Below are 27,251 nucleotides of genomic sequence, written 5' to 3' on the forward strand. Positions count from 1 at the left end.
TTGTTACCTGGGTCAGTACCACAAAATCTCACCAGAATGTGGGTGTGGCTTTTTAACGTGGGAAGAAAGGACACTACAAGGGATTCAAAGGTGGTGTTTCAGCCAGAGGAACCTGTTTGTTTATCCACTGCTCCCTGCTCACCTCTCTCATGGCACAGGTTGGCACCATGGATGTGGCATGCGAGAAAGACAATGGGGTGACCATAATTGGGACAGAGAAGGGAGAATGCCTTGTGAACTTCACTTACTGTCTATCAACATATTTTAGAGAGAAAGATCCACCTCCAAGCTCCACCTTGCTGGAGGGAAGTTTAGTCCAGCTGGATCCCAGAGGTTCCAGCAGCAGCAGCAAAGTCCTCTGCCACTGGGGAGGACTGAAAACATGGCCAGTTCCCCTCCACTGCAATTGGTGTGATTAAAGCTTGTTTTAGGCAAGCAAAAAAACAGTCTCCTCATGAAAAGGGCCTCCTGTCTCTGAGCCATGGGGAGCAGCACAGAACAGCCCAGTATACACAGCAGAGAACAGGCTGGGGAAGGACTCGGGTTCAGCCACGCTGGGGATGGAGAAAGAAGAGAAGGTGGGCAAGGGCAAGAAGGTGTGATGCCAAGCTGTTCTGCATCATGGCTGACACAAACAGCACTGAGATCAGCTCCTTCTCAAGAGAAGTCAACCAACACACTGCAGCAAGAACAGGAAAAAGAGTGCCAAAAAGTCTGGCACTCATGTGAAAATGAAGGCGTCTGGCAGACAGAGAAGACCCAAAGTACCCTAATGAACACATTCCAGGCCCAAATGAACTGTTATTAACATGATGATACACTGGATTTTGTCATGTAACAGGGTCCAAAAAAATTATTATTTTCATCCCTGTAGGCTTTCAGTGGGAATACTGAACAACAATGCCAGGCATTGATGATGGAATGACTGGATAAATTACTGGATTTTAGGAGACAGAACTGAATTCTAGAAAAGATGCTCAAGTAAATGCAAATACCAGCACATAATACAGCTACCCTAAATGCTTTCAGCAGGACCCTTACTTGCACAGAATATTGAACATGTGTACAATGGTAAGCATGAGCATAGGCCTTATGCTATTTTACCTGTAATTGATACATCGTGTTTCACATGACTCCCTCCTGGCCTCCTACTACCAACTAACCAGCGATTCCAGGTAAAACACATTATGCAAGTCTGACACTTACTCCAGCTTTTAGCTAAAAAGAGAGACTACTTCTTGCAAAGGAAATTTACCTAAGAGAATATTACAGAAGGAAATAAGGTTATGAACAAAGCAACTAATGTTACTGGATTCAGGGAAGAAGAAAAAAATTTGATTTTTTTTTTTAACTTCTACTTAAGGACTCTTCCAGACCTCTCCTACTCAACTAAAAATTCAGAGAGGCTTAAAAGTACTATTAAGCAGTGCTTCTAACCTGCCTAGTGATATGGATACTTCCTTGTGAAACCTTCTCAGTTACAACTGGATACTGATCATGTGTAGTGACAATGTTTATCCCGAGGTGGTAGGATGGGAAGAATGTCCCAACATATTTATTTTGCAACTAGAATATGCACAGAATAATTGAAATTAAAAGGGTATTGTGAGATCTCCAATACCTTGTTGAACAACTGAGTGAGGAAGAGGCACTTCAAAGGTCTGGCTTCTGTGGGATCATAGCTACAGAGAACAGTTTGATCAGAGATCAAGGAGCATCGGCCCTGGAACGTGCTCTCCTTCCCAGGCACAAGTTGGTGCATAGACATGGATGTTGGCACAGTTCTAACAGTGTGAAGTACATGGTGCTCCTCAGCAATACCATCCATCTGCACACTTCACCCCAGGCCTGGACCTACAGTTACGATCGCAGATCAGCAGAGACCACTCAGACAAAACCCACAGTCAGCTCTTTATTCTCCACTATATTCTGGCTGTGTCATTTTAGAACAGTTGAAGATTTCTTTTCTTTTTCTCCCCCATTCTCAAAAATTTACAAGAAAACCACACAGATTTAAATGTATTTCAGGAGAATATGTGCTCTTCAGACAAAGCAGCCATCATTTCTTTCTGTCAGGTTCTAATGCCTCGTGAAGGACACACTATTTTAACCACTTGCCAATTAACCCTCCTGTTATCAACTTGAAACTGCTTCCTGTGATTGGTCTCAGCACCATGTAAAAGAAGAATTCTCCATTTCAGACATAATATCAGGCTCTAAAGTTGCACAATTTCGCCACTTTTGAGATGATAGCACAGTCTTGCTGCGACTAAGGACCGCAAAATTGTGCTCCAAGTAATTGAATCTAAAGATCTGACAACACTGACCTTATCAAGGAAGGAAACCTTTGGCTGAGGTTCAAACCAAACACAAGAAATAACATCTTGCTGGTTGTTTGTAAACGTCATATAAAAATGTACTTATTCATTATTAGCAACTTGTACACTGAACACTCTGCAGGTCTCCAACTGCAGGTCTCAAACTGCTGCCAAGTGAAGGATTACTTGGTACAATCATTTCAGTGACATCTTAGTCCTGTATTAATTTTGGCAGCACAACCAAGCATCCCTTCTTATGACTGTAACAGGGTTATCACAACAAGATAAACATTTAGACCATACACTAAAAAGTGAGGATAGAAGAAATGCTAAGGGCTGGGTTAATATTTTGAGTGCCCATAATGTTGCTGACCTGTGTGACAGCCTCAGTTTAGTACAAGATGAGCAAGAGGGAGGATTCTAGGCAGAACCAGGACACTGGAATCCCACTTTTGTGGTGATAAGGCCAGGAATGACAGCACATGACCTGCACTGGTGAGTCATCTCCCTTAGGATAAAATAGAAGAGGAAGCTCCAGGCAAAATCCCAAGTCCTATCAGCACCAGGCTCTCATGAGCAACACAGCCAACTCAAAAAGCTCAAACTTCCATGAAAATTCAGTACGGAGATATTTTAAATACTCGCAAATGCTCTGCAGCAAAATGTCATTTTAGAAGGAGACACAAAAAAACCACAAATGGCTTTTGAGACCATACCACTGCTCACCTTTCCTGCTCTTGCAGACGGCGTTCAGGATGCGGTGTCCAGGCCCACATTTCCCATGGTCAGTCACACATTCTCCTTCTGAAATGACCCACTCGTAGCACAGTGGGTCTTCACAAGGAATAGACTCCACTAAATGGGGACAGCCTGCCGAGGTACCCACTGGATCCACGATCACTTGCCTTTGTCTCATCCTAAAGCCTGGAAAAAGCGGAACCGAATTAACAGGACCACGGCAAAAATATTTATACAATCATGTAGCAGGAAGAGGACTATACAGGGCACTGGAACAGGGGGATAAACCAGAGTACAACATTTACAAACTGGATTGGTTGGGATGGCACTTGGCTGTATGTGCACACTTGGCTGTATGTGCCCACTTGGCCATATGTGCCCACAGCCCGGTCGTGCAAAATCTAACAGTGTGTAAAAGAATTCCAGCAACCCACATTTTTCACATTTCTTTTTCCCTTTTATCAACATCACATAGAAATAACACATGTCAAAATACAGAAATTTACCAGTGATGCATACATTAATGCAATAGCAGCATTAATATAAAAAGAGAGGAACAGTTAAGGAACTGAAGATATAAAGGATGTCTATACTCTGCCTGGGAATCCACTAACAAAAAGGCTTGTTTTGAGACACAGCAGAGCAGTTTACTAAGAAATTAGTATTCTGCTTTATGAAGGTGTAAGGTTTTCTGATACATAATGCATATCAGACCTCTTTGAAATGACATCCTATTAAACTGGAAGATTCAAATGTAAAGTGGAAGAAAAAGGTTACAGAAATAATCATAGAATTGATTACATAATCTACCTCCTTCTGAATAAAGCCAAAAGTCATGTTGCTACATAAAATGCAGAACTAATACACAAGTATCTTTCAGCATGTCCTGTTATGTAAATGACACAGAATTCTGAGAAAAAGGCAGAAAAAATATATGGTGGTCTTTCCTCTAACAGTCTCAGAGCAGGGGCAAATACACAGCCTTAGTAGAGGCCACGTGTTCTGCCCATGAAACAGAAAAGGAAATTAAAAATAAAACATTCCAGAGAACATAACAGATCAAACTTCCACATTTCTCAAAAAAACAAAAAGAAATTATTCAAAACTATTCAAACATTAAATGCTTTTGCAAGCATTTATATTTGAAGATTTATTTTTTATTATTTCTCTTTTAATTTGAAAAATTTTGACCAGTTCAAATCATTTCACAGACTTTGGCAGTTTTCAGAAAAGCGTAATATCCAAACAATAATATCCACTCCCTGACATGGACTCCAACAGTCATCTTTCCAACTTAGAGCCTTAGGAAAGGCTCTGCAAGGAATCTCAACATGTTGCAGCAACAAACATGTACAGCAGTCAATTAAAATCCAGGGGAGGTTAAATTATATTTGTATATCCTTCTTCAGGAATTTAAACCAAACCCAGGAGAATAGAACAACCTCTTGGGTCAGCCTGACTGCAGATTTCAGGGCTGTGGGATGCACCTTAGTCCTGACACGTTCCAGCCAGCTGTATTGCCCTGGAATCCAGGCATGCAGCAGGACTTCCAAGGGGAATCAGAGAGGAGCAGCCTGGCTGCTGCTAGCCCAAGAAATCCTCCTTTCTTACAAGTGCAGTGCAGGATAAAGGGATCTGAATCAGCTTGAAAAATTCTTATCTTTTTTTTATTTCTCACACGAATAACTGCAAAAAGCTTTTAAAGGTCACATTCCGCTACACACACCTAAGAGCTTCATCCTATGTTGGATTAATTTTTAAAAGCAAAACACATTAAGCTCCCGATGTAGAATTTGACACCACTGCCTTTGCAATGTTATTGCAATGCTCCATGGTCTGCCTTAGACCCCCCTCAATGCTGCCCAAGGAACAGAGAAGGGCTGCCCTCACCTCTGGCTCCGTGGTGGTGCTGGCAGTTCTCGTGCAGGCAGGGACCCCACGCCGACCACAGGGACACCACGCACTCGGCCGGGCACGGCAGGTGACACACCTGGGAGCTGGAGGGAGCAGGACCCTGGCAGAGCTTGCCATCTACCGGTCTAGCAACTAAGAGATAAAAGAAAAAAGGAAAATCAAGGCTGTAACTTCGCCCTGACAGCGCTCCAGGAGTTTACTGCTGACCTTAGTTTTCCAAAGTGCACCAAAATCCAGTGGTTTTTTTCAGGGTTTTATCTCTCTGAGTGAAAAGTTAATCCTATGTTCAGCAAGGCACGTAGAAGTTTTATCTAAATTGTCCATACTCAACAAGCCAATTAAGACTATGCTTAGTGGTAAACAGGAGCTTTAAATCTAAATTCAGTGCTGATTTTCGACAATGCTGGAGCAATAAACTGCAATCTAACCCCTGAATTTATGGCCAAGGAGACTTCTTTATACCAGACTGGATAGAAAGACATCTAAGAAGGAAATCCAAAAAGCTCACACTGCAATTGGGAGCTAGGCAGAGGCAGGTGACTAAAACCCAAGAACAGGGGAATCTCCCCATCCCCATCCCCTTCAAGGGCACTGCCACCTCTGGATTATGGATGAAGGGTCCATACTTTTGAATTTTGTTCATCTACTTCCAATAAAATTGAGCAGAGATCTCCATTTCTTCTATGCAGACATATGCAGGAAGCATCTTTCATGCCTGGGAGGTGAGACATTTACTGGAGTTGCCAGGCATGGAACTCCAATCCTCTTTATCCCAAAAATGAGCTGACTCCAAACTCTGCCAAGGACCAGTTTACTTGATACCAACAATAAGTTTGGAAATTTGACTCCCTTTGTATTTCCATTTAACGTTAGAGATTTCTAGTTTCAATTAACTTCCCTCACCTTTTTATTTGGGGCAGAGGAAAGAAGGAAAAGAACGGGAAAGACTCTTCAATCTATCTTCTGAGTCATTATATGATATTGCATTTTAATTACATTATGGGCTGAATTTGGCTGTCTCTTTAGATAAATCAATATCAAAGAAGTCTTTCAAAAGGCACAGGCTTGTTTGAGTTTACTCTGCCATGGTATTACCAAGACTTCATTAATTTTTATAGCTACTGAGTTTGTTTTATCCTCATTTTTATTTTTAATGTCTGTTTTTCTTTGCTTCCATGCATGGAATTGATTTGAAAAGAATTTATAAAAACATGTCCAAAATATGAGTAATCTTTTCTTTTTCTGATATTTTACCACTTTCTTTAAAATGAATCATTTGAAGAAAAACACAAATTCTTTTTTTTCTTGAACACAAGACTTCAGTGCTCAAAATCCCCACACATTTTGACTTTCACATCCTGAAGCTGAGATTTCAGACAATATCAGTGCTTATGATTCCAGCTCATCAGAATAACAGGATTAAACAACAGTGTGATTTAATACTAAGCTGAAAGATAACACATTAGTAAAAAAAGACCATTTTCTGAATGACTTCTGAGACACTGTAAGGCCTCTGACATGTTCATTTAGTGATTAGAACAAGGTGGCATAAATCCAATTCACCTGAATGCTCACACAGAGAGACCTTTTCTGGAGACCTTGCAAGAGAAGTGACAGACAGAATGAAATAAATATTAGAGTTTTAAAGATAAGAATATTTCTTTTACCAAGAAGTCTCATGCATGGCTTAACCTGCCTTTCAGCATCAAGCTTTGCAAAACTGTATCAGTTTTTGAGAGTTCACCCAAAGAAAGGAAAGGAAAAAATTGAGTGCAGATGGTCAACACGAGGAATGAAGTCCAGTCCTACTCTGCTCTAATTCAAGGTGTCGTTGCCAGGAATGGCTCTTTCCTCCTCATTGCTTTTTAGATTTCTATATTGAATATAACTATTTAAACATGGAAACCACTCTATAAAGTCAGATTGTTCTCCTGCCTTGAAAACCAACCAGTGCGCCCGAGGGTATTTTAAATTGATTTTGGATAAAAGAAAAACAAGAAAAATTGATCACAAAAAGTTAAAGGGCCTACAGCCACCCCAGACTCATGGAAGTCTTCCTATTCTGAAGGAAATCCCTGCCTTCCTCTCCCTGTCAACCATCTCCTGCTCCTCCTCCTCCCTCGGGCTGATGCCCTATTAATTCCAGCACTGGGAGCTCTTTTCCCAGGACCTACATTCCACCTGTCACTGCAGTAAGACTGCTTGATTACTCACTTCCTTCTTTATATTCTATAAAAGGTAAATCAGCAAATACCATTCTAATCAAATACACAAATACACTCTAGGTCTGTGCCAGCTTTTACTCACTCTACACTGACTACAAGCCTTCAGTCAAAGTCTCCAGGAATTAGACAAGAACAAAAAACCTCAAGCTGCATTAATAAATGCATATACAACACCACCCTTTTCTGACACCAGGCAGGTACAGAGAGCCACAGTTTCCAGCACGATGGTCAGAGTGACTGCATGGACCAGCAGAGTCCTCTTTAAAAGAATTTCATTCCTTCTTCAGCCATTTGATTAAAACCTCTGATTTCCATCTGTTTTATTTCAAAGCTTGATGTGATTTTCCATTGCTATTCTTGCACACCCTAACAATTTTTTTTCCTTTTTATTTTTATTTTAAATTAAGGATAAAGTGGACTTTTTCCGTGAACCTTTTAAACACCAAAGTCCTCAACACACTGCAGACTCCAAATGGCACAGGTATCCTGGTTGGGGATGTCCTAGTCAGGAAAAAAGCCTGACATTATGCCTATGATAAATGAACACAGCTGCTAGGAATGTCTTTAGGAACAGGTCAGCCTTCTGATTTTGTTCAATAATTGACTCTGCAATGGCATTTTCCTACATTCATATAGAAAAAGTGCTTTTTGTGTAATTATTTTCTTGGAACAATATCAGCCTTTTTTGGGGGGGAGAGAAGGGGAAAGGCAGAAGCCAGAGAAGCGAAGAGTGGGAGGGGGAGGCAACATCTCTGATTCAAGTAGCAGCTTATTTATGACGCTTGTTCTTACCTTTTAAAATCCTGTGTTCTTCCCAATCTATAGAACAAACTTGGAAAAGCAATCAAGTACTAATCTGGGAGCCTCTGAAACATTGCACATTTCTATAGCTGTTATATTGAATCTCTCCTTTATAAATGTGACTGCAGCTGTTCCCAGCACCAGTGTCTTGCCTCAAGTTGGAGTTTTACTATTTGCTGTTATTTTCAGGTTATTGCTACCAGCAGGAGATAATAAATTGGGTTCTAAAGTGTCTTGTTTCCCTATATATTTTTACTGAGGTAATGATTTGGAGGAAGAGTGGAAGAGGAAATCAGCTCTGATATGATTATTTCCATAATGTAATTTTAAGCCAATAAATAAATTATCTTTGAATACAGTCATGTGGACAGACACTTGCAGGCACACATACCAACACTATGTTAAAAGCAATGCTGACCAGACAGAGGGAGAAATGCATAGGATAGCATTTTGGATGCAGGGATTCCTGTCAAATATGGTTTTTCAACTCCTCAGGAGGTAAATAACTTTTTTTTTTTCCTGGACCTTAACTACATTTCCCTTTTACAATGAAAACCCAAATATTTTTGATAGTAAAATCAAAATGAGACATTTCTAAATATCACTAACATATCTGGAATACACACAGAGATTATCAGGTCTGTCTCTTACATATTGGTGCAGTCGTATTTTAGGTAATATTCAATTCTGAAGGAAATAAATCCAAATGTTTACCATTTCTTTTGGCAAAACTAACCCAAATTAATGATTTCCAGGGTACAAGAAAGGTACCAGAAAGGGATGGCATGTCCTTGTGAAAGTTCTTACTGCCTCTGCCAGGACTTATAAACCAAAGACACCTGGATCAATACAAAGGGAAATTACTTGAGAAAATCACAAAGGAATGAGTTATGCTATAAAAACACCTTTGTGTGTAAAACACAATAGGGAGAAACCCAGCAAACATTTGTAAGCAATTTCTCTAACCTGAAAGACTTATAGCAAAACCAAAATATTACACAAGGGAGAAGTGGTGAGTGCAATTTAAGTGCCTGGAAATGGCACCAATCCCAGCCTGTTGCATCCCTCCATTAAGGAGCCTAATGCACACCATGCCTGATGGAAAGGGTTCCTTTAGGCTTTTAGGAAGAATTAATTAGTTTTGAAGTCACCAGGCACAAAGTTGAAGTCCTATTTTCAATTAAAACCTATTTAATAGACAAGGAACAACATATGAATAGAAGGCTGATCACAGCATGAAAGAGGGTTAATAGTGGACTGCCAAGAGCAACAACGGTTTAATGTATTCCAGAACAATAAAGATCCTCACAATTTTATTAAAGTGACACAGGCAAAAAGTATCCCTGTGTCCATATCCTCTGCTGTACAACAGGACTGTGATCCCAGCTGGAATACTGTATTGTTTTGCTACAGCAGAATTTGCGGAAATTAACGGCAGAAACCACAGATCTGGCAAAAATTCAGAGTGAACGTGGGGCTTCCCACCAGCAGCCACATGACTGAGCAGACCAGAAGTGACAAGTCATTAAGAGTGCCCAGGAAAAACAGTGGAGGCAACAGGGATGCTGGGACGGCAGTGAAGGCAACGATGAGAAGGGAAAAAGGGCTCTGCAGGATGTTTGAGCCTTTTGGCTGTTACCCAGAAAAGGCTGGAAATCACTGGGACAGACCACCAGAGAGGGTGAGAGAAGCCACAAGGAAAACAGGGAAGAAAACCTAAGAAACAGTGAAGAAAACCCATGAAAACTTCATTTCCTTTATCTCCAATGTCTTCTGTTCCAGGACAAGCCCAGCCACCGTTGGCTCCGTTCTCTCTCCACAGTGTCCCAGTTTGTGGCGTCGCCTCGTACATACAAATCTTTTTAATTTTTCATCTGACTCAATGTTATTGTCTGAACACAATGCAGCTCCCTGGCCTCATAACAACAACAGGACAAAATTACGCAGAACAAACCATCACTGTTTTGAATAAAATGAATCCAGTTCCAGAGGCAGGAAATAATGACAAAAATACAGATGCAATTAAAATCTTAGCTTTCAAGGGTAAAAGCCTGAACTAAAACCTCGTATCTCACGTGAACTAACAGGGCTGCATATTATTTTGCTAGATACCATGGCCAACTATATAAATAAAAGTATTTATAAAAGTATAACTATTTCATGGTCATAACAAATAGCTTGTTGACAAAAAAAAAGACCTATTCTTTATAAGGCATCTCTTAGAAGGCACACTTCTTTCACTGTCGAAGTCTTTTTATACATTACTCTCTTCATTTTAGTTTAATTAGTTTCAAGACATGAAAGAAGTGAAAATATTATACCTCTAAAAGACATTAGGGAAAATGTTTTTTTCCTTAATGGATTCAAACAAATTTTTGAAATACACATTTAACCACTACTGTCAAGCACTGCAACGATCTGAATAAAATCATTTCTTCTCCTGCTTCTAAAGGGTTTCCCCCGAAGAAGCCAGCTGTTACATATTTATTTTTCCATTATGTGAGTTGTATCTCATAAATTCTGCTCAGCATTTGGTGAGCTTACAGATCAATAACTCGGCATCCCAGAATATAAATCTGATGCAGACTTCCCTGAATATATTTCACACTTCAGAGGTGTATTTCGCATCTTTTCAAGCCAATGCGGTCATCCCAGTGATAAACAACTAGTTTGGGACTAGAGGGATCCTTGGGGGGGTTGTTCTTCCACCTGAGAATGTGGTTTCTGGGATTCAGGTCAACTAAGCCCCAGGCTGGATACTCCTGTTGCTGGACCACGAGCCAGCAGAACAAAGCTTTTTCCATACCACTGCTGACCATCAGTTCTCTCCCCCACCATGGTTCTAGTCAAGTTTTCTCATTACTAATATATTCTAACCTATTCCTTTTCAACTTCATAAACCAGACAAGGACAACAGGATTTAAACATCAAAGTTCTTAAATTCTAATTTCCGTAGAGTAAATTAATCTTCTCATTCCTGCAGCTTCACCAGCATAAATTTACAACAACAAGAACAAAACAAAACAAACAAAAAAAAAAGGTGTGCATTTAATACAGGGCTCGTATTCCTCACAGGGCTCATATTCACTCCAACGGTGCAGAACCTGCATCAACTCCTACGGGCAGCTTATCTCCATCAACACAGTCTCTTCCCAGTAAATATGCAGGGTGGCAACAGCCATAAATGACAACAACCTGCACAACAAACTTCCAGTTTCTAAAGAGCTGGACCTGGTGGTTCACAAGACACCTGGCACCCAAGGGGATGGCGGCACACACAAATCGGATTCTTCGTTGGTATTTCTCTCTTCCCAAAACTACTTCCATAGTTTACTGAACAGATGCCACATGTACCAATTTGAAACACTAATCCCCCAGAAGACAAGCACTGGAAGATCATGATTCAGAGTAGAACAAAGAACTTGCAGGGGAAAAAAATGTGGCACCTTCATTAGGAAACAGCGTACACAGCAAAGAAGGAAAATCAGAATATTTTAGAGCTAAAAAAGACAAAAGGGCAGAAAGAAAAAGATGAGGAAAAACAGAGAATAATACAAGATATGAATGAAAAGAGTTCTCAAATTAACCTCTGTGCAAACTCCAAAGAGGCACCATTTTCTGGAAAATAAAACACAGTGCCAAAACATCTCCCATATGGGAATCAAGAACAGTTTGAAAAGTTCACTCATCAGATAAGAAAGGAATAGATATTTTTGTCTATCAGCAGTAGGGAGAAAGCTCAATATTTTGAGGAAAACAAGAAAGTATAAAGGCCATAAAATCATCATTTTGAGAGTCGTATAAGTTGGAGTTAGATGAAAGTGCAGGGGAACAGTTTCAGTTTCAGACCATTTTGTGATTCTGTCAGTAAAGTGGCTTGTAAGACAAAACTACATAAGGGAATACACACAGGGATGGATCAGAAAGTAACCATTAGACCTGAAAAGGTACTTGAGTATTTTCCAAGTCCTTAACTCTAAACAGACTAAAGGAGGTTTTGCTGCTACAGCTGGAGACACACAAATGTATAAAAAAAAATCTGATGTAAGATGAACCAGGTGGAATTGCATCCTAAAAATAAAGCAAAAATTAGTATAGGCTGGGGAACTACAGTGGAGTAAGTCAGTCAAGATAATGTCTACTAACAGGGGAGGGCTGAATCTCTCTCAAAGGAAAGAGGGCTATATAAGTAATAGAGACTTCTGTAAGAAATAGCTTTGCAGGGTAACACTAAAAGGTATCCAAAAATAATGAAGGCACAACTATCTCACACACCTGCTATTGAAATTCAAGATCAAATAAAAATAAATATAAGGAGACAAATATGATGGAGACACTCATTAAGCAAAAAAACTGCAGACAAGACTTTAGAACCTTGTACAGGTATAAGAATTTTATGTGGATTTTCAGATGGAAAATAACAAAGATTAAAAAGATAGGAACCTGCAGTGATTTGCTGGTGAGATGGTAATAAGAGATACATTTTATTAGCCAAGTTTACTATGCTGGGTAAACAATAAAGAGGATTCAAGGGAGAAGAGCATTTCACAAAAGTCTTTTCAGTCCTATAATTAAAACTTAAGCAGGCAGGCTGCAAAAAACATTATAAGAAAATTCTGAAAGTGAGAGGCAAATTGGATCTCATTCAAACAAGTAAGAAAGAAAAAATGTCAAGATATATAAGGCACAAATTTTATGAAAGAATGACAGGGCAGACAGATCCCTAGTTAGAAAGCTGCAGAAAATATGGAGAGAACAGCAATCCCAGTCACTAGGGACAGCAGGTAACTAGTTCAGAGAAGAGAGGAAATGCTTCTGGTGGATTTTATAAAGGCTGCCATCTCCAAGGCTACTGATAGAGAGTTACAGTTGCTAGATAAATCCAAAAAGTAAAATTTATCAGAAAACAAAAGGATACTACCTGGTCTTCAGAAAAGAAGGTAAAAAATTCCTGAGGAAGAAGATTAAATCTAGGAACCACATATGTTTATTAACTGTTTGAACATAAACACAGACACCACTCCCAGACCCTAAGAACAATTTTAATTCCCATATTATTGGAATCATTTATTGTGATTGAGAGGAGATTTGCATTGCCAAACTAGGAGAGGTTTCATGAACTGATCATTGTATAACATTCTTCCCTACTTTTACCAAATGTCTTTTTTGTTGGTACCCTGGGGATTGCTAGACAGTGACGTTCACCCAGATCAACTAAAATTTATTGTGGGGAAACACATTTCAGGTAAAATTCTGTAAAATCAACAGTCACAAAAATCCTACCTCTTTCTGTAAGCCCACTTGCAAAAGAGAAGAAAATACGTGAGTCCCATGGTGGCAGTGTCTTGCTTTGAAAATAAATTGAGGGTCTGCCTTTCTACTTTATTTAAAAGAGCTTCCACATGAGTGAAGAGGTACAAGGAAGGGTAACCACCACCATGCCTACAGTTTGGTCCAGACACAGGATGTCGAGGCACAGGGATTAGGGAGTATCCAGAGTTGAAGGGCAGAAAGGACAGACTGGAGCTGTACTGTAGATACCTCATTTCCACATTCTACACTACTTTTTGTGCAAACTTTGTCTCTTCGTTAAAAGCAACATCGTTTACAACATGCAAATTTGCTACTTCCATCTCTGGATATCAAAAGAATAACGATAAACTTGAAGTATTAAATGACGACCTCTCTGTGAAAATTCAGGGTTATAAATTTAAATGTGTTAAAATTCAATGAGATACTTAAAGAAAACACAAAGATCTGTTTAAAGCTAGTCATGTTAAAGTTCAGTCTAAATTAACAAAAACCTCACAGTGAGTAGAGATGTGGAGTTCCCTTTACCTGTTTACCAACTGCTCACTGACAGCTTCATCCAGATGGAACAATCTCAGCATGCAAGAATATCACCAAGGACTTCAAAGACTGGAAGATATTCTGCCTCCAAATACTCCTCACCCATGTTAAAAGTATGGAATTCCTCCTTAAGGCCTAAAAAATATATAACTTCACTCGGATCAAGACAGGGATTTCTTAGTTAGGTCACCTCTTCGGGGAGAAAGATGTGAAATCTTATCAGTGCATTTCTCAAAGTAATACCTAAATGAGAGTTTTCCATTTCCAGTACCTTCAAGTTGGAATTTTATAATCAAAACACAGGAAGATTTCTGTAGACTTAACCTTTGGAATAACTGATATATAGGGACTCAAGAAAACAGATGCTCTCTTTCCAAATACACGCATTTTAATAAAGGAAGAAATAGATGGGAAGACTAAGCAAATGAAAAATGGGAGAGATATCCTTGGGGGATAAAAGAGCTTTGAGCAGTATGTATAAATACATCACAGATGGTACCTGTCTCCAACCAGGATTCTACATATTTTTCCAAGAATGCTGCTGGAGAGACCACAGGACAAAATCTTCTTTCACATATGTCATTGGGCCTAGGTCCAAATACTCATTGGAAGTAACTAGAAGAATAACAACTGTGATGGATGGTAATATCCTATTAGACTCGCTTGTTTGATTCCTGAATGATCCCTCTAAGGACACTCAAGAGGTGAAGAAAGAAAAATTACTGTACTTTTGATGGTAGCAATTAGACTCTATATTTGCTTATATGTAGAGGATTAACTTCCTCATCTTCTCATCACTGAAAAATTGGTACAATAAAATACGAGATGCCCTAGTGATGAATAAAAGTATTCTGTCAGTTCAGATTGTCAGAAGAAAAAAAGCCCAAATATATGTCATTCCTTATTTATTCAAAAAACAAAAATTGATCAGCTAGTACATGAGACACACTGAATATTACTGGCTGGGGAGGGATAATAGGGAAGGTTTTCCCTCTTTCTATTTGCATGTGACTGTGCTGCCAGTAGATGGGATTCTCACTTGCCAAGGACTTCTGTACATCTCCAGTACTGCTTTGAAACTACAGTAATAATTTACACCTTGTACAATTGCCCTGCATGTTCAATTATTTTTCAGTTGCCTATATGAAATTATATTTTAAAAAAAAGGCTATAACTGTAAATACAAGGAAGAGGTATCCCAGTGCATTTGGGGTGTTTTTTTGTTGAGAAGAGGGCTTGCAACTTTTAAGTTGAAATGAACTTTGAACAGGGGCAAAACCTGCAGGTGATCACACAGTGGATATAGAGCACCACTTCTGTCACAAGTTGTGTTGGTATAAGGAATTCAGATGCGCTCCTCTAATCCTCTGGAGTAATTCACAACACTGACAAAGAATAACGTGTGAATGAAGTCCGTTCAAACTTGTTGCTCACCAGCCTAACACAAAGTGGTCACATGGACCACAGAAGTGGTCAGAAGGATGAAGACAGTTAATAAATGTCCCACACCTCTCATCAACAGTACTTTTCTAGCTTTCAAAGCCCTGTGCACCACACACTTGTGCAGAACAGAGGGGTGTTGTGTTGGGAGAGTAAAGTAGTGCCAGATGTTTGGGAGAGGTGGAGCAGCCACTACACATAAACTCAGAGTCTGTGTGGGATGCTGGGACACACACTGGGCATCCAGGAAACATTTGCTTTGCCTCTGTAAGTAAATAAATCTAAGATATCCTATTGTGTTGTTATTATCTTACATCTCTGCTCAAAAACACATTCCACAAGAGCACTACATCGAGTAAATAAAACAGCCTATGATGAATTATTCATGGTGAATCTGTAACTACTTATTATTCTTCTAAAAGAAATATAACTCACTTCCTGAGTCCAAAAACCTTCTGTCTGCTCAGAAGTTGTGACAATATTACTTTTGCTTTCCCCTTCAAATCACAAGAAAGATTGTGCATCAATCTGAAGCAGAGGCTAAAGGCACATCCCGAATGGAGTGTGACATCTTTTTTTATACCCTAAAGCAGGACTACACTACAGATAAATGCATTCAGCTACCGAGGGGCTGGGCTACCTGATATATGAGAGAGGAAGAAAAGTCAACTCCAAGCAAAATTTAGTTCCTTCATCCTTTGTAACCCTCCCAGCACAAGCGAACAACAGAAGTGGCAGCAATTCATCCAAGAAGGGTGTGGTTCCTGGCACTTCCACACAACACTTCCTCCCTCTGATGCCAAGTAACACCTGCCTATGAGAGCACAGATACCAGGAGGGCATCAGCTAGTCAAAGGCTACCAATGACTGGATGTTACCTCCTTATTTTCTTCCCCTGTTTCCTTACTCAGATCTACTTAGGCCAGCACTTGAGAGTAACCCCGCACACGTACCTTCCTTCAGCCGGTGTGTCCCAAGCTCCATGGTGATCTGGACACAGTAGACCACCCGGGTTTGTAGGCCACCTCCACAAAGCCCTACGTGCCTGTGGTGGTGAGGGTCCTGCTGGCCAAGGAGGAGTGACACCTGGCAAGCTTTCCATTCAGAAGTCCTCCAGGCAAACCTTTGGAAATATAACAGAACAGGTAAAGACAATGGGTAAGGGAGAGGTACTTTACTGGATGACAAAATATAATTGGTTTAATCCTTATAGCAGCACTTCCCTACCCAAAAGAGGGAATGTTCTGAAACATTTTGAGTGTTAAATTTACACAGGTTAAGTATTTGCTATTTGTCTGGTGCGCTTGTGTAAAACTTTTCCCAGAGCACCAATCTCCGAAGCGTTCTGAAACACTAAATCATCCTGACAACACCTTTGAGCAGGGTGTAAAAAAGGATTGAAGATTAAGAGGTTTGATTAAGTGTGAAAACTAGTTTTCAGACATGTGGCTCCAACCACCAAACCACTCCTCTCTGCCAAGAGCTGAACACCTCACTCTGAAATGCACTTAATAGCCAAAATCCTGCATATGTCAATGGAGCTCCAAGCACAGGTGGATTTTCTACAGGGGACAATTCCTTCAAGGGATTGGCCAAAGTAGGTCAGTTAATTCCAGTTCCCAGAAGCTGTGACACACAGCAAGCTCTAGACAAAAATACTTTTATTCTACACTCCATTCACAACTAAAGAGCATTAATGGTTTTCAAGTCAGGATAATGTTTTGGGGCACAGACAGGTGAATGCTGTGCAGACAATAGTTGTTGGCATGTACCGGCTTAAATGCCAGGAAGAACTTATTAAAACCATAGGGAAAACAGTGTTGTGTATCCATGGAAAGCGAGAGTTATACCCCCATCGTGTCTGGAAATGCAGAGCATATTTCTAACATAACAGTTTTCACAGGCATAATTCACTTTGACTCATAGGTCACAGTATGAGGGGAGTAAATAAGAGCTCAAAGTCTTTCAGAGCTTCCTGAATGCAAATCTTAGGCAATATTGGTTTTATAACAATCTGTTCACACTTCTGCTGCTTTATTCCTCCACTCCTCTAAATTTCATAGTTTCCTCTTTTCCATACAATCTTTGGGGTTTGTGTAATGTAAACTATGTAAAATAATTTCCTTCTTTAATCCTCCAGACAAATGCTCTCTCTTCTTACAGCAGATCCACAGTTGTTAAAATTACGTGTGTTTGTTGGCTGCTGACTGATCTCTGGAAACTCAAACACAATGGGGTGTCTCTGCAGAAAAAGCCTTCCCATCTTAATCTCCTGTATTCTTCATGGCAAGTATATGTTCCTGACCACAGCTATGGCAAGGAAACATGCATCTCAAAATTATATGAAAAATAAATACATTAATTTGTCTGAGCACACATCAATGTTCTCTTAAACTTCTTATGTTGTAAGTATGGGCATAAAATGACTTCTAGCCACAAAGCACTTCTGAATTTTGTAACATACTCATGGAAAACATTTGTGAATGCTGTCAATTATTTTTCATTTACAGTTACTGTTTGGATGAGCTGTCATGCTCTCTTAAATAACAAACAGCATCAGGTGCAAATCTGGATACACTCACAGGGTTTATCACCAACAGAGAAAACAATGAAGAACACACTTTTCACATGACCAGTATCAAATACTTCAACTCCAATAACATATGAAGCACAGCCATGAATATTTTCTTGTAGTAGTTCCTAATCCCATTTCTTGGGCCTGCAGTGTTAAATGCAACCTTCCCCTTACTATATAGGCAATGAAAAGTAAAGTGCTCTTCATCAAACATTGGGTGAAGAGGATTCCTTCTCCACAGCACTTCAGGACATTGTGCTTTTCAGGACTACACTTTCAAAACCAAAAGCTTACACAGAGAACACACACATATTTCTGCAGCCAATGAAATAGTTCTTTTAAGGAAGCATTTATTGGAAAAAAAACCCGACCAAAGAAAAACTCATTGTCAATATCTGGCTTAGGAAGTCAGCTGTGAACTCTGGATCCTAAAGACTCATTTCCAGAGGTGTGAGCGTCTGCTTCTCCTATTCAGTGTGAGCTGCGGGAGTTAACACCTACGAAAATTAGGCCATCAGTGATTAAAATTATGCAAAATAACTAAATCTGAGCTCTGAGATAATTAAACTTCATCAGCTCCTGAATCTTAAAAAAAAAAAATCCCTTTAGTTACTCTCCCAGAGTAAGTGGATAGTGTGTTCCACTGCTGAGCAGTCCATAAGGAACAGCTATCGGAGCCCAGCCGGCGCCTGTGCTGCTCTCACCAGCTCCAAGCCTCAGCCCCATCAGCCCATCTTGCTTTTTCCCAGCTGGACATGCCCTCAGCTGCATGGAATTTTCCAGTACCGAATCCTGATCTCCAAGCATTAAAAAATTTTTTAAAACATTTTCACTGCCATTAAGAAGCCCACTACCCCAGAAATGTACCCAAGGGATTGCTGTCCCAGTGAGTAGGAAACTCAATGCATGACCATTCCCGATGGACACGGAGACCTTGGACAGCTGTGGGGTAGACTCTTTGCAGGGTTTTAAGGAGTGTGGCCAATACTTGGCACTCATTTGCCCACCTACGGACTACACTAAAGACAATGAAAATTAACATTATGTAACAAAGAGAAACTGGCTGCATAATCTCTATTTACATTTAAACAGAGGCTTATTAATAGCCATTAGGAAAAAAAATGAGATTACTGGCTGGAAAATACTTGAGGTGTTTTTTGACTTTGGTAAACTCTTGCAAATTATTAGCAATATCCACAGTGAGTTTACATGACTGCAATTTCTTCAACTGATTGCAGATGACCAAAGCCACCAACGAACCATAACAAAAACATGCTGTACCCATGTTAAACTGAGGGGTCAATCCATCCAGACACTCCATCCCCAGAGGATGAGAACTCAGGAATTAGGAGGAACATTACACACTGGGGTCAAAGCTGGTCAGCTCCAGTGTGCTCTTGTGATCTTTACTCCAAAACCTGTCACTGACAACAATTTCAGATGTCAATAGATTTAACATCTCATTTTAACTCTTACCAATCTCTAGTGTGACTGACGCAAACTTGGTATAGTTGCAGTCCTAGCTGTGATTCATTTATCTACAGACCTCTTACTATAGCTAAAATAACTCAGCCCTTCCCTTTGGCTTCCCAATAGGCTTGTTCCAGTTTTTGACAATACTGAGGTACAGGAAGTCCAGCTACTTCAAAGACAGACAGACCCCACCGATGATGGTTAGAGGACTAGCAAGGTAACATCCCAAATGGGGAACTCCAGAATCCACAGACAGCTGTATCATTCTGCTTAAGAAAACTGGCAAACAAAAAATGCTGGTTTAGGAACAATGAACTTTGTGCTTGAGGTATCCAGGAGGGAACTTGGCCAACAAAGCTGAACAGCTTTTCACTTCATAAGCAGTGCTCAGAATTTCCCTGCTAAAGAGTTAGTAGAAGAAGCAGAAGAGCAGGTCCTGCAGGTTTCTGTTCCAATCCTGGCAAAAGTGTGCTCTTGTACTGTGACACCCACCTGCAACTGCAGGAGAAATCATCCAGCATGGAGATGGATAACCAAAGCTTCACCAGGGATCATTCCTGATCCAATCAGAGTCAACAAAGCTGGAGGTCACTTGTGCCTGCCCAAGACCAGTGATGGTCAAAGGGGTGAAGAGCAGTGTTGCTACCACTCCTGAAGTGTAACTCCAGAGCCTAGTAGCACTATGCACTGCACTGCCATTCCAGTCTTTCCTACTTCACACTAATTTCTTATCTTTAATTTGGGCATAATGAGCCTCATTTACAAAGTGATACTATCACACCTGTATCTCAGCAATAACCTCAAGTCTTTTTTAAAAAATCAGGTCTTAAAACTTTCCCATTTTCCATCATTTAACTTTTGAAAAGCTTTGAATTTCCAACAAAGCGGAGAGAGTTTTTTTTCTAAATCCCCGTCTTGTAACATGGCAACCACAAGCAAAATGAACGATATAAAGACATAATCATAATTCTGGAAAATCTATCTATTCCCAGCGAACATGAAAGCTACACATCAAGGATAAAAAAGATATAAAACATTGTTCTAAAACCCATGACTCAGTGACAGTTATGCAACAAACAAGTGCTCAGTATCTTTCGGATTTATTGTAACCTCTTGGTGTCTTTAGTCTATGGGACTTATGCTCTTAGTGTTTACACAAGTTTTATACCTGTATATAACCATTCACTTTAATTGAAGTATCCCAAATTTATACCACAATAAAAGAAAACAGAATCACCTCCTATGTGTTTAAGCTTTTTAAGCACTTAATCCTTTCAGAGCAAATAACCAAAAGTAAAACAAAGCACAAAGCTCTGGAGTCTTACATGCAGTTAACGTGTTTTATTTTCTTGCATTTAAACTATTGATTACAGTAGCCTTTGTAAACTTCAGTCATAAAATTAAAAGCCATTCCCATCTAACAGCAAATTTACAGCTTTGTCACCTACCTGTGATGGGGCCTTTAATTTGAAGCCTTGCCATGGACATAGAGATAATATTTAACAGAACAGTTCTGAGCCTTAAGGTATTTTTTTCCCTCTCTGGATCCTTTTAGGAGCTGGAATATCATTTCACCCGTCTCTCTCTGCTGAGTACAATTCTGCAAGTGCTACCGGTTTATCTGTTGCTTTTCCATGTGGGAGGATGTAGCCCACAACATGTACCTTTATTCACTCATGGGGTGCTCTCTGCCCCTGCATTAAAGAACAGCCTCTAGAGAATTGTGGGATCATTGAGTGGGATGGGTTGGAAGGGACCTTATGGATTACCCAGTTCCAACCCCTCTGCCACGGCAGGGACACCTTCCACTACACCAGGCTGCTAAAAGCACCATCCAACCTGGACTTCGACACTTCCAGGGATGGGACAGCATCAGCTCCTCTGGGCAACCTATGACAGGGCCTCAGCACCCTCACAGGGAAGAATTTCTTCCAAATATTCTCCCTAATATAATAAAAATTTATTTGTAATCCCCTTCCTTCTCCTGCTCAGAGGCTTGTTCTGTTTCTGGTCTGTGTCATTACCCATTTTCTTTGCTGTGCCTGCAGCACGCATTTGAAAACTCTTGCCCAAAGAATAAAGCTAAAGGAAAGGCTACTTGTCTCAAAACAAACTAGAAATTAGCTTAGAGTGTATTTCCATGAACTGGAAAAGTAAATATAAGTCTCACCTTAAGAAATTTTAAAACTAATCTGATTAGTCAAACACAAGAAAGAAAAAAGGAATGGCTTGTGTTGAGACCAGACAAATGAAGGAAAGAGTCTTTTATTTCTGCTATAGAATCTCCTTAAATTCATGATCTTCTTGTAAGGGGAAGCAAGAAAAGATAACTGTTTGGTAAGCCCTAGCAAAGCCACAAATGAAATGGCATATATTTAAGGGGGAAAAAAGCATAATCTTTCTAGGTATTACACTGCAAAGAGAATATGCTCAAATAAGGAGAACAGGAGCATCAAAGGCTTCTTACATTATTTCATAGGGATTAACACTCCATCCCTCTAGGGCTGAAAGCCACTGCTTTCCAATCTGAGATATTGCCAGGAGCTTTGTCACCAGTTCCCAAAGAGCAACACCAAATCACCAGGCTGTAAACTGTAATATGGACCAACAGTATCCTTTACCAGCTGCTGACACCTAAATAACATCTAAATGTTGAATTTCTGTTCACTAATACAAAATTCTGGGCCCCACAGCCTTATGTCTGGTAAATCCCCAACACATACTGCAGTATTACAGATTTTCATTCTTGCTTGTTTCGGTATATACTGAATGGAAAAATCAAAGTCTACTAACCAGGCACTACTGCAGAACTCTCCTCAACACTGTGCAGTAAGAGAAGGTCATAGCCTACCACCTGCATTTTGAGATATTACATCCCTAGAAATATCAATTAACTAAATACCAGAGTTGTGGTTTTTAATATTTTTAGCTAAGTGGCTCTATTAACCTGCAAGTTTAATGTTATTTTTCTGAGCTGGCACATTAGGCAGTTCATTCCTGCTCTTGCAGATACTACCCCGGAGGTGTTGCCTCAAGGCATGGAGGCATGGAAAGATGGGGAAAGTTTCAGAGTTCACAGAGTCACGAAAACCTGGGCACAGCAGCAATACACTGACAGAACAACAGGTTTCCTACAGAAAGAGTGGTACCTCCAAAAATTTATCAGTGTTATGCAGGTTCTCACCTTTTGGGCTCTCCTGGCTCTACACAACTGTTTGCCCTTCAATAAAGTGCAATGTCAAAAAGCAGAGGTGAGAAAGTGGGCACAGCCCCACGTCTGTTCGCTCCCTGATTAAGTATGGCAAATGCAGCAAACACTTTTGGGAGAAGACAACCCAGCCAGTCTCCCCCAATCAGGTGTCACTGCACCCACCCTCCTGCACAAATCAGCAAGACAATGTGCTAATCTATTGTCTTTGAAATCCATGTGCGCTTGGGCAGGAGCAAAAATCACTCTCTAAGAGCCTTTTTCGGAGGATGTAATCAAGCAACAGAATATTTTTTTTCATACTTCCTCTCTTCTACTGGCAGGGTGCATAAAAATGATCAGCATTTGATTCTGAATGAGCACAATGATACAGAGACACTTTTACAGGTGATGCCTTCCTAAGAAATATATCTTGCAAAGGCTTTATCGAAGGTTTTGGCAGTGTCTGGCAAAGCCCCAGAAACTCATGACTTGAGCACTGAACAGATCTCCTATTGAACACACTCAGGCACAGACAGGGAGATTTGTCTGAATGCATATAAAATTTTATCAATCCCAAAGCTTTTTACAATCAATCTGAAAACATGTCACACAAAAAATCAAGCAATATTTTATTTGCTTTGCAAATCACACTATCGACCTCCTATACCAGCCTGGCCAAGCACAATGGTGTGGGTTTGCAGACCAGAAAGGGGAGATCCTCTCCTTCTGCCAGAACAAAGATTGCCACAAACCAAACAAGCTCTCAGGGACTGCAAAGTTTCCCATTTCAAGAAGTACCCAGAGGGAAGCTGAGTAAAGTCCAAGCTATTACCTCTGATCAGTTCCCCTTTTCCTCAAGCAGGACTGGGATTTTTCCAAGGGGAGATGAAGAGGAATCATTAAATCTTATGTAAAAATTACAATTTCAAAGCCATTAAAAGCACAACCATAGAGACCTGCCCAGTCTCTGTGCAGCTGAGGAAATTCTCTGAAACAGCAATCAGTACCAAAGCCCCTTCAGACAACAAGAGTTTCTGCTTCCAGTTTTTAAAATATGAAAACATAAACTGTAGTGGATGTAATTTAAATTCATTTCTATATATAACTGTAATTATTGTAATAGCAACAACGACAACAGCAACAATTACAAGAACATTACTAACAATAAATAACACCACTAATCATAGTTAACAATGATCAAATCAATGATCTCTTAGACGCAGAAAGCACAACACACAACCCTCTTCATGCACAAACCAAGCAATGAGGATCTGCTTTGCACAAGGCAAGTCACCAAACAAGTTCTTTACTTCCAAAAACTGGGCTAAAAGCTCTCACCATACCTGGGGCAGGGCTGCAGCAGCTCCTTCCCTCCCACGCTGCAGGCTTCCCTCTCTTCCAGCTCTGGGCATGGCTTCCCAGTGCCCACGGCCACACTCCGCACGCTGCGGCGCCGGCTCCGGAATCCTGGGGTGGGATCTCCCCAGCTGCAGGTCCGTGAGCAGGAGCTCCACGGGGACCACTCGGATGTTTCACAGTCTTTAGGGATGACACAGGACTTGGCGGTCACAGGGACGGGATCTTGCAGGCAGAGGCTGCGACAAGAACACAGGACAACAGCTGAGAAGGTCTTGCTTTAAAAATTCCTCTCTTCTTTTTCAAGCCAAACCCCCAAAGAAGAAATCCATGGCCATTTTGGGCAAATCAGAAGATCTGCATCAACAGGAATACAGTGAAAGTCAGAGGAGCTCCAGTGCAGTGCACATAACACATTTCCAGCAAGCTCTGGGTGCAATCTTTCACGACGAGTAGTTTGTAAATAATACATCTCATTTATTTTGGGTTAAACAGATGAGAAAGGCATTATATTTGCTCCTCTGTAGTTAGAATTTCACAGTTCATCCAGAATGGAAAACAAAATCCAAGCTCAAGAGAAATAATGCCACTGGTAACCATTCCCACACCCTATACGCAAGATGAGATATCTTCTATCCATCCATCCAACCAGGAGTCAGCACATCCTGCTGAGAAACTCTGCTCTTTTAAAAAACAATTAGTCCCACACTAATAAGAACAGTGTCAGTTCTGTGAGGCTCTTATCAAACACATGCTGTCAAACAAGGTTAGAGGGTTTTCAAACCTGACAAACCACCAGAGACCCAGGAATGCTGCAAGTGGGGCTATATTTTGGGACTCAGTTACTCCTGATGACATCAGGACATGAGCTCATTCACTCTGCAGCACACCAAGACACCACACAAGGCCCAGTATAGCAGGAAACCAAATTCTAAGAGCTGTCAACTGTTGAGATTTGGTATCGAGATACAAAGTCCCAGAATAACATTTTTAAGAGTTCCAAGGTTACAATAAATTTGCACAATGAAGTATGGCAAACGCAGCAAATACTTTTGGGAGAAGACAACCCTGCAGACTAAGGACACCATCCTTTCTTGCTCCTCTGTTTCTGTCTCAGCCAGCTGATGGCTCTCCTGCCCAGAGGGTGCTGGGGGAGACCCCAGAGAGCACAGCTGTGGCCAGAGACTAACCAAAGGGGCTGCCCCATTCCTGAAAGTGTTCAAGGCCAGATTGGATGGGGCTTTGAGCAACCTGGTCTAGTGGAAGATGTCCCTGCCCCTGGCAGGGGGGTTGGAACTAGATGATCTTTAAGATCCCATCCAACCCAAACAATTCTGTGACTCTAGAGGGTAACCTCTCCTCCCTCAAAATGGGAGAAAAACCTTTCTTGTTTTCTTGTTCAGAGCACAAAAGGATATACCAAAGGAGGACTGAGGGATGTATGAGCAGAGATACCACTGAAGCATCATGGAGGACAGGATGGGCCAGATAGAGACAAAGCCCAGAAAAAAGAAATCACCAGGAAAAAAGAAAACAAGATTTTACTGACTTCTGCATAGTATTATACAGTTCAAGCAAACTGGCCTCTGAAATTAAGACCACACATGATGAAGTCAGCGTGAACTATAAATTTGTCTTCTCCGGCCTCCAGTTGCTTGTGGTCAAGCTTTTGCCAACTGTAAGGAGCAAATACAGGTACACTTAAAAGGTGTGAAATCCAGAGCTGCTGCCAGGAAAACAGCCATTACCTCCCTTGTTACTACTTACAGCACAGTTTGACCAACCTAACTCTTCCAAAGAAAATAGACTGGGGCAATCATTTCAGGATTGCCAGGCAGCCTCACAGGCAGGAGCAGAGAAGATAAAGGACATTCACTTGCTTCTCCAGCCTACAAATTGGTCCCCTTTTCACAAAGGTCAATAGGAATATTCCCACTGATACACATCAAGTTTGACTAGAACCTCAACCACCTGCAAAATACAGCATTTACTGGCTTATATTTGTACTCCAATGTTAAGAAAGAAAAAAGCGTAACAACTTTTTGTCTTAATGTCTTCACCTAGAATAAAACTCATTCATCTCACAGGTGCTATGAGCATGAATTTACTGAGGTTTATTTAAACAAGTTCATAAAGTACAAACAGCCTGTGATGTTCATAGACCCCTCAAAATAAAAATATTCTTGCTTACAATTTAAAAACATGTCTCATTCCCCTATTACAAGTCAAATGCAACTGATTGCAAAGCTGTCCCTGGAACAAAACATCAGCTCTGTGGAACCAAGGACTGAAAAGTACTAATCATTATATATGTACTTACTAACCCAGGGATTTTGAGTCTTTTTTTGGGAACATTGGGAACATTGGGTTAGGTGCAGTCACATGAATGGTCACTTTATTTCCCTTTCAAGATTTTTTTTAACAGGTGTGCCACTAGTGCCACAAACACTAACAAGAAAAAATAATTCCTGATTTTGAGTAGATAAAACAGTAGCACAGACAAAACACTGCCCTAACTGATGGTACCAGAAAACTCAAGTTTATCTAAGAACATAGCACAGAGGGTAATTGACCTCACATTTTAAAGTGTGATCAAAACTCCCCATTCAGATACCAGCGTGAAAACCCAAATCCATTTTTGGGGTTGCACCACTGCAAAAGAGATTTGTCTTGCTTGATCTTTACTTAGGCACTGAACAAAATGAAGCCTTTAAAAATCTGGTTCGGGGCCTTCTTTTAAATGTACATTGCTAGTCCCAATTCTTAGCCAGACAATACCTCTCCTGATGGATTCAAACCTACGCTGACCCTCCGGCTGCAAAAGCCACCTCCGTAGAGAAATCATCCCTGCACTGGCAAAAGCCTTTGCCAAAGGCTGAATAGCTGTTTCTGTCCCTGAAAATCTCTCCACTGCTCCTGCTATAAAATAAGAGGGTAACTTTGTTGACCTCCAGGTGAATAAGACAGGGAGCTGGCAATTTCCATCCTGCTCAAGTAGGCTTTTGAGGGAGAATTACAAGCAACTGCCTAACAGAAAGAAAATTAATTAACTTGTACCTACTCATTCAGAGCGTCCAAGTCAAATTAATTGTGACACCAAGCAACACAAAGACAAATGTAAAAACACTCTTTTGCATGAAATTCAGACACAGCCTTTCATGTCGCAGATGTATTTAGGACGATCTAATACAGATAAAGCCCAGACATGTGAGACACTCGCTGATCTGAGGCTGCAAACGAGACACATATTTGTGCTGCTGTGGCTGTATCCAAACCAGCAGGGAGAGGAAGGAGGTCCTGGGGGCAAGACATACTACAAGAGCCCTGTTTTCAAACTAATTGTCCACATATTAATGTCTCAGGTTAGATCT

General features: G+C 40.5%; 1 protein-coding gene across 5 annotated transcripts in view; it reads right to left on the bottom strand.

The window, feature by feature from the left end:
* The window catches only part of THSD7B (thrombospondin type 1 domain containing 7B), a 309,626-nt gene that overhangs the window by 167,506 nt on the left and 114,869 nt on the right, over window positions 1-27,251 (bottom strand). For all 5 annotated transcript variants that reach the window (XM_027695950.1, XM_027695952.1, XM_027695951.1 and 2 more), the window contains 4 exons: window positions 23,868-24,119; window positions 16,240-16,409; window positions 4,947-5,102; window positions 3,045-3,242 (listed from right to left, as the gene is read on the bottom strand). In XM_027695950.1, the coding sequence (XP_027551751.1) occupies window positions 3,045-3,242; window positions 4,947-5,102; window positions 16,240-16,409; window positions 23,868-24,119 (776 nt within the window). The remainder of the gene's footprint in view (window positions 1-3,044; window positions 3,243-4,946; window positions 5,103-16,239; window positions 16,410-23,867; window positions 24,120-27,251) is intronic.

Source organism: Neopelma chrysocephalum, unplaced genomic scaffold (assembly GCF_003984885.1).
Source record: "Neopelma chrysocephalum unplaced genomic scaffold, ASM398488v2 Primary Assembly neopelma1_103b, whole genome shotgun sequence".
Lineage (NCBI taxonomy): Eukaryota > Metazoa > Chordata > Aves > Passeriformes > Pipridae > Neopelma > Neopelma chrysocephalum.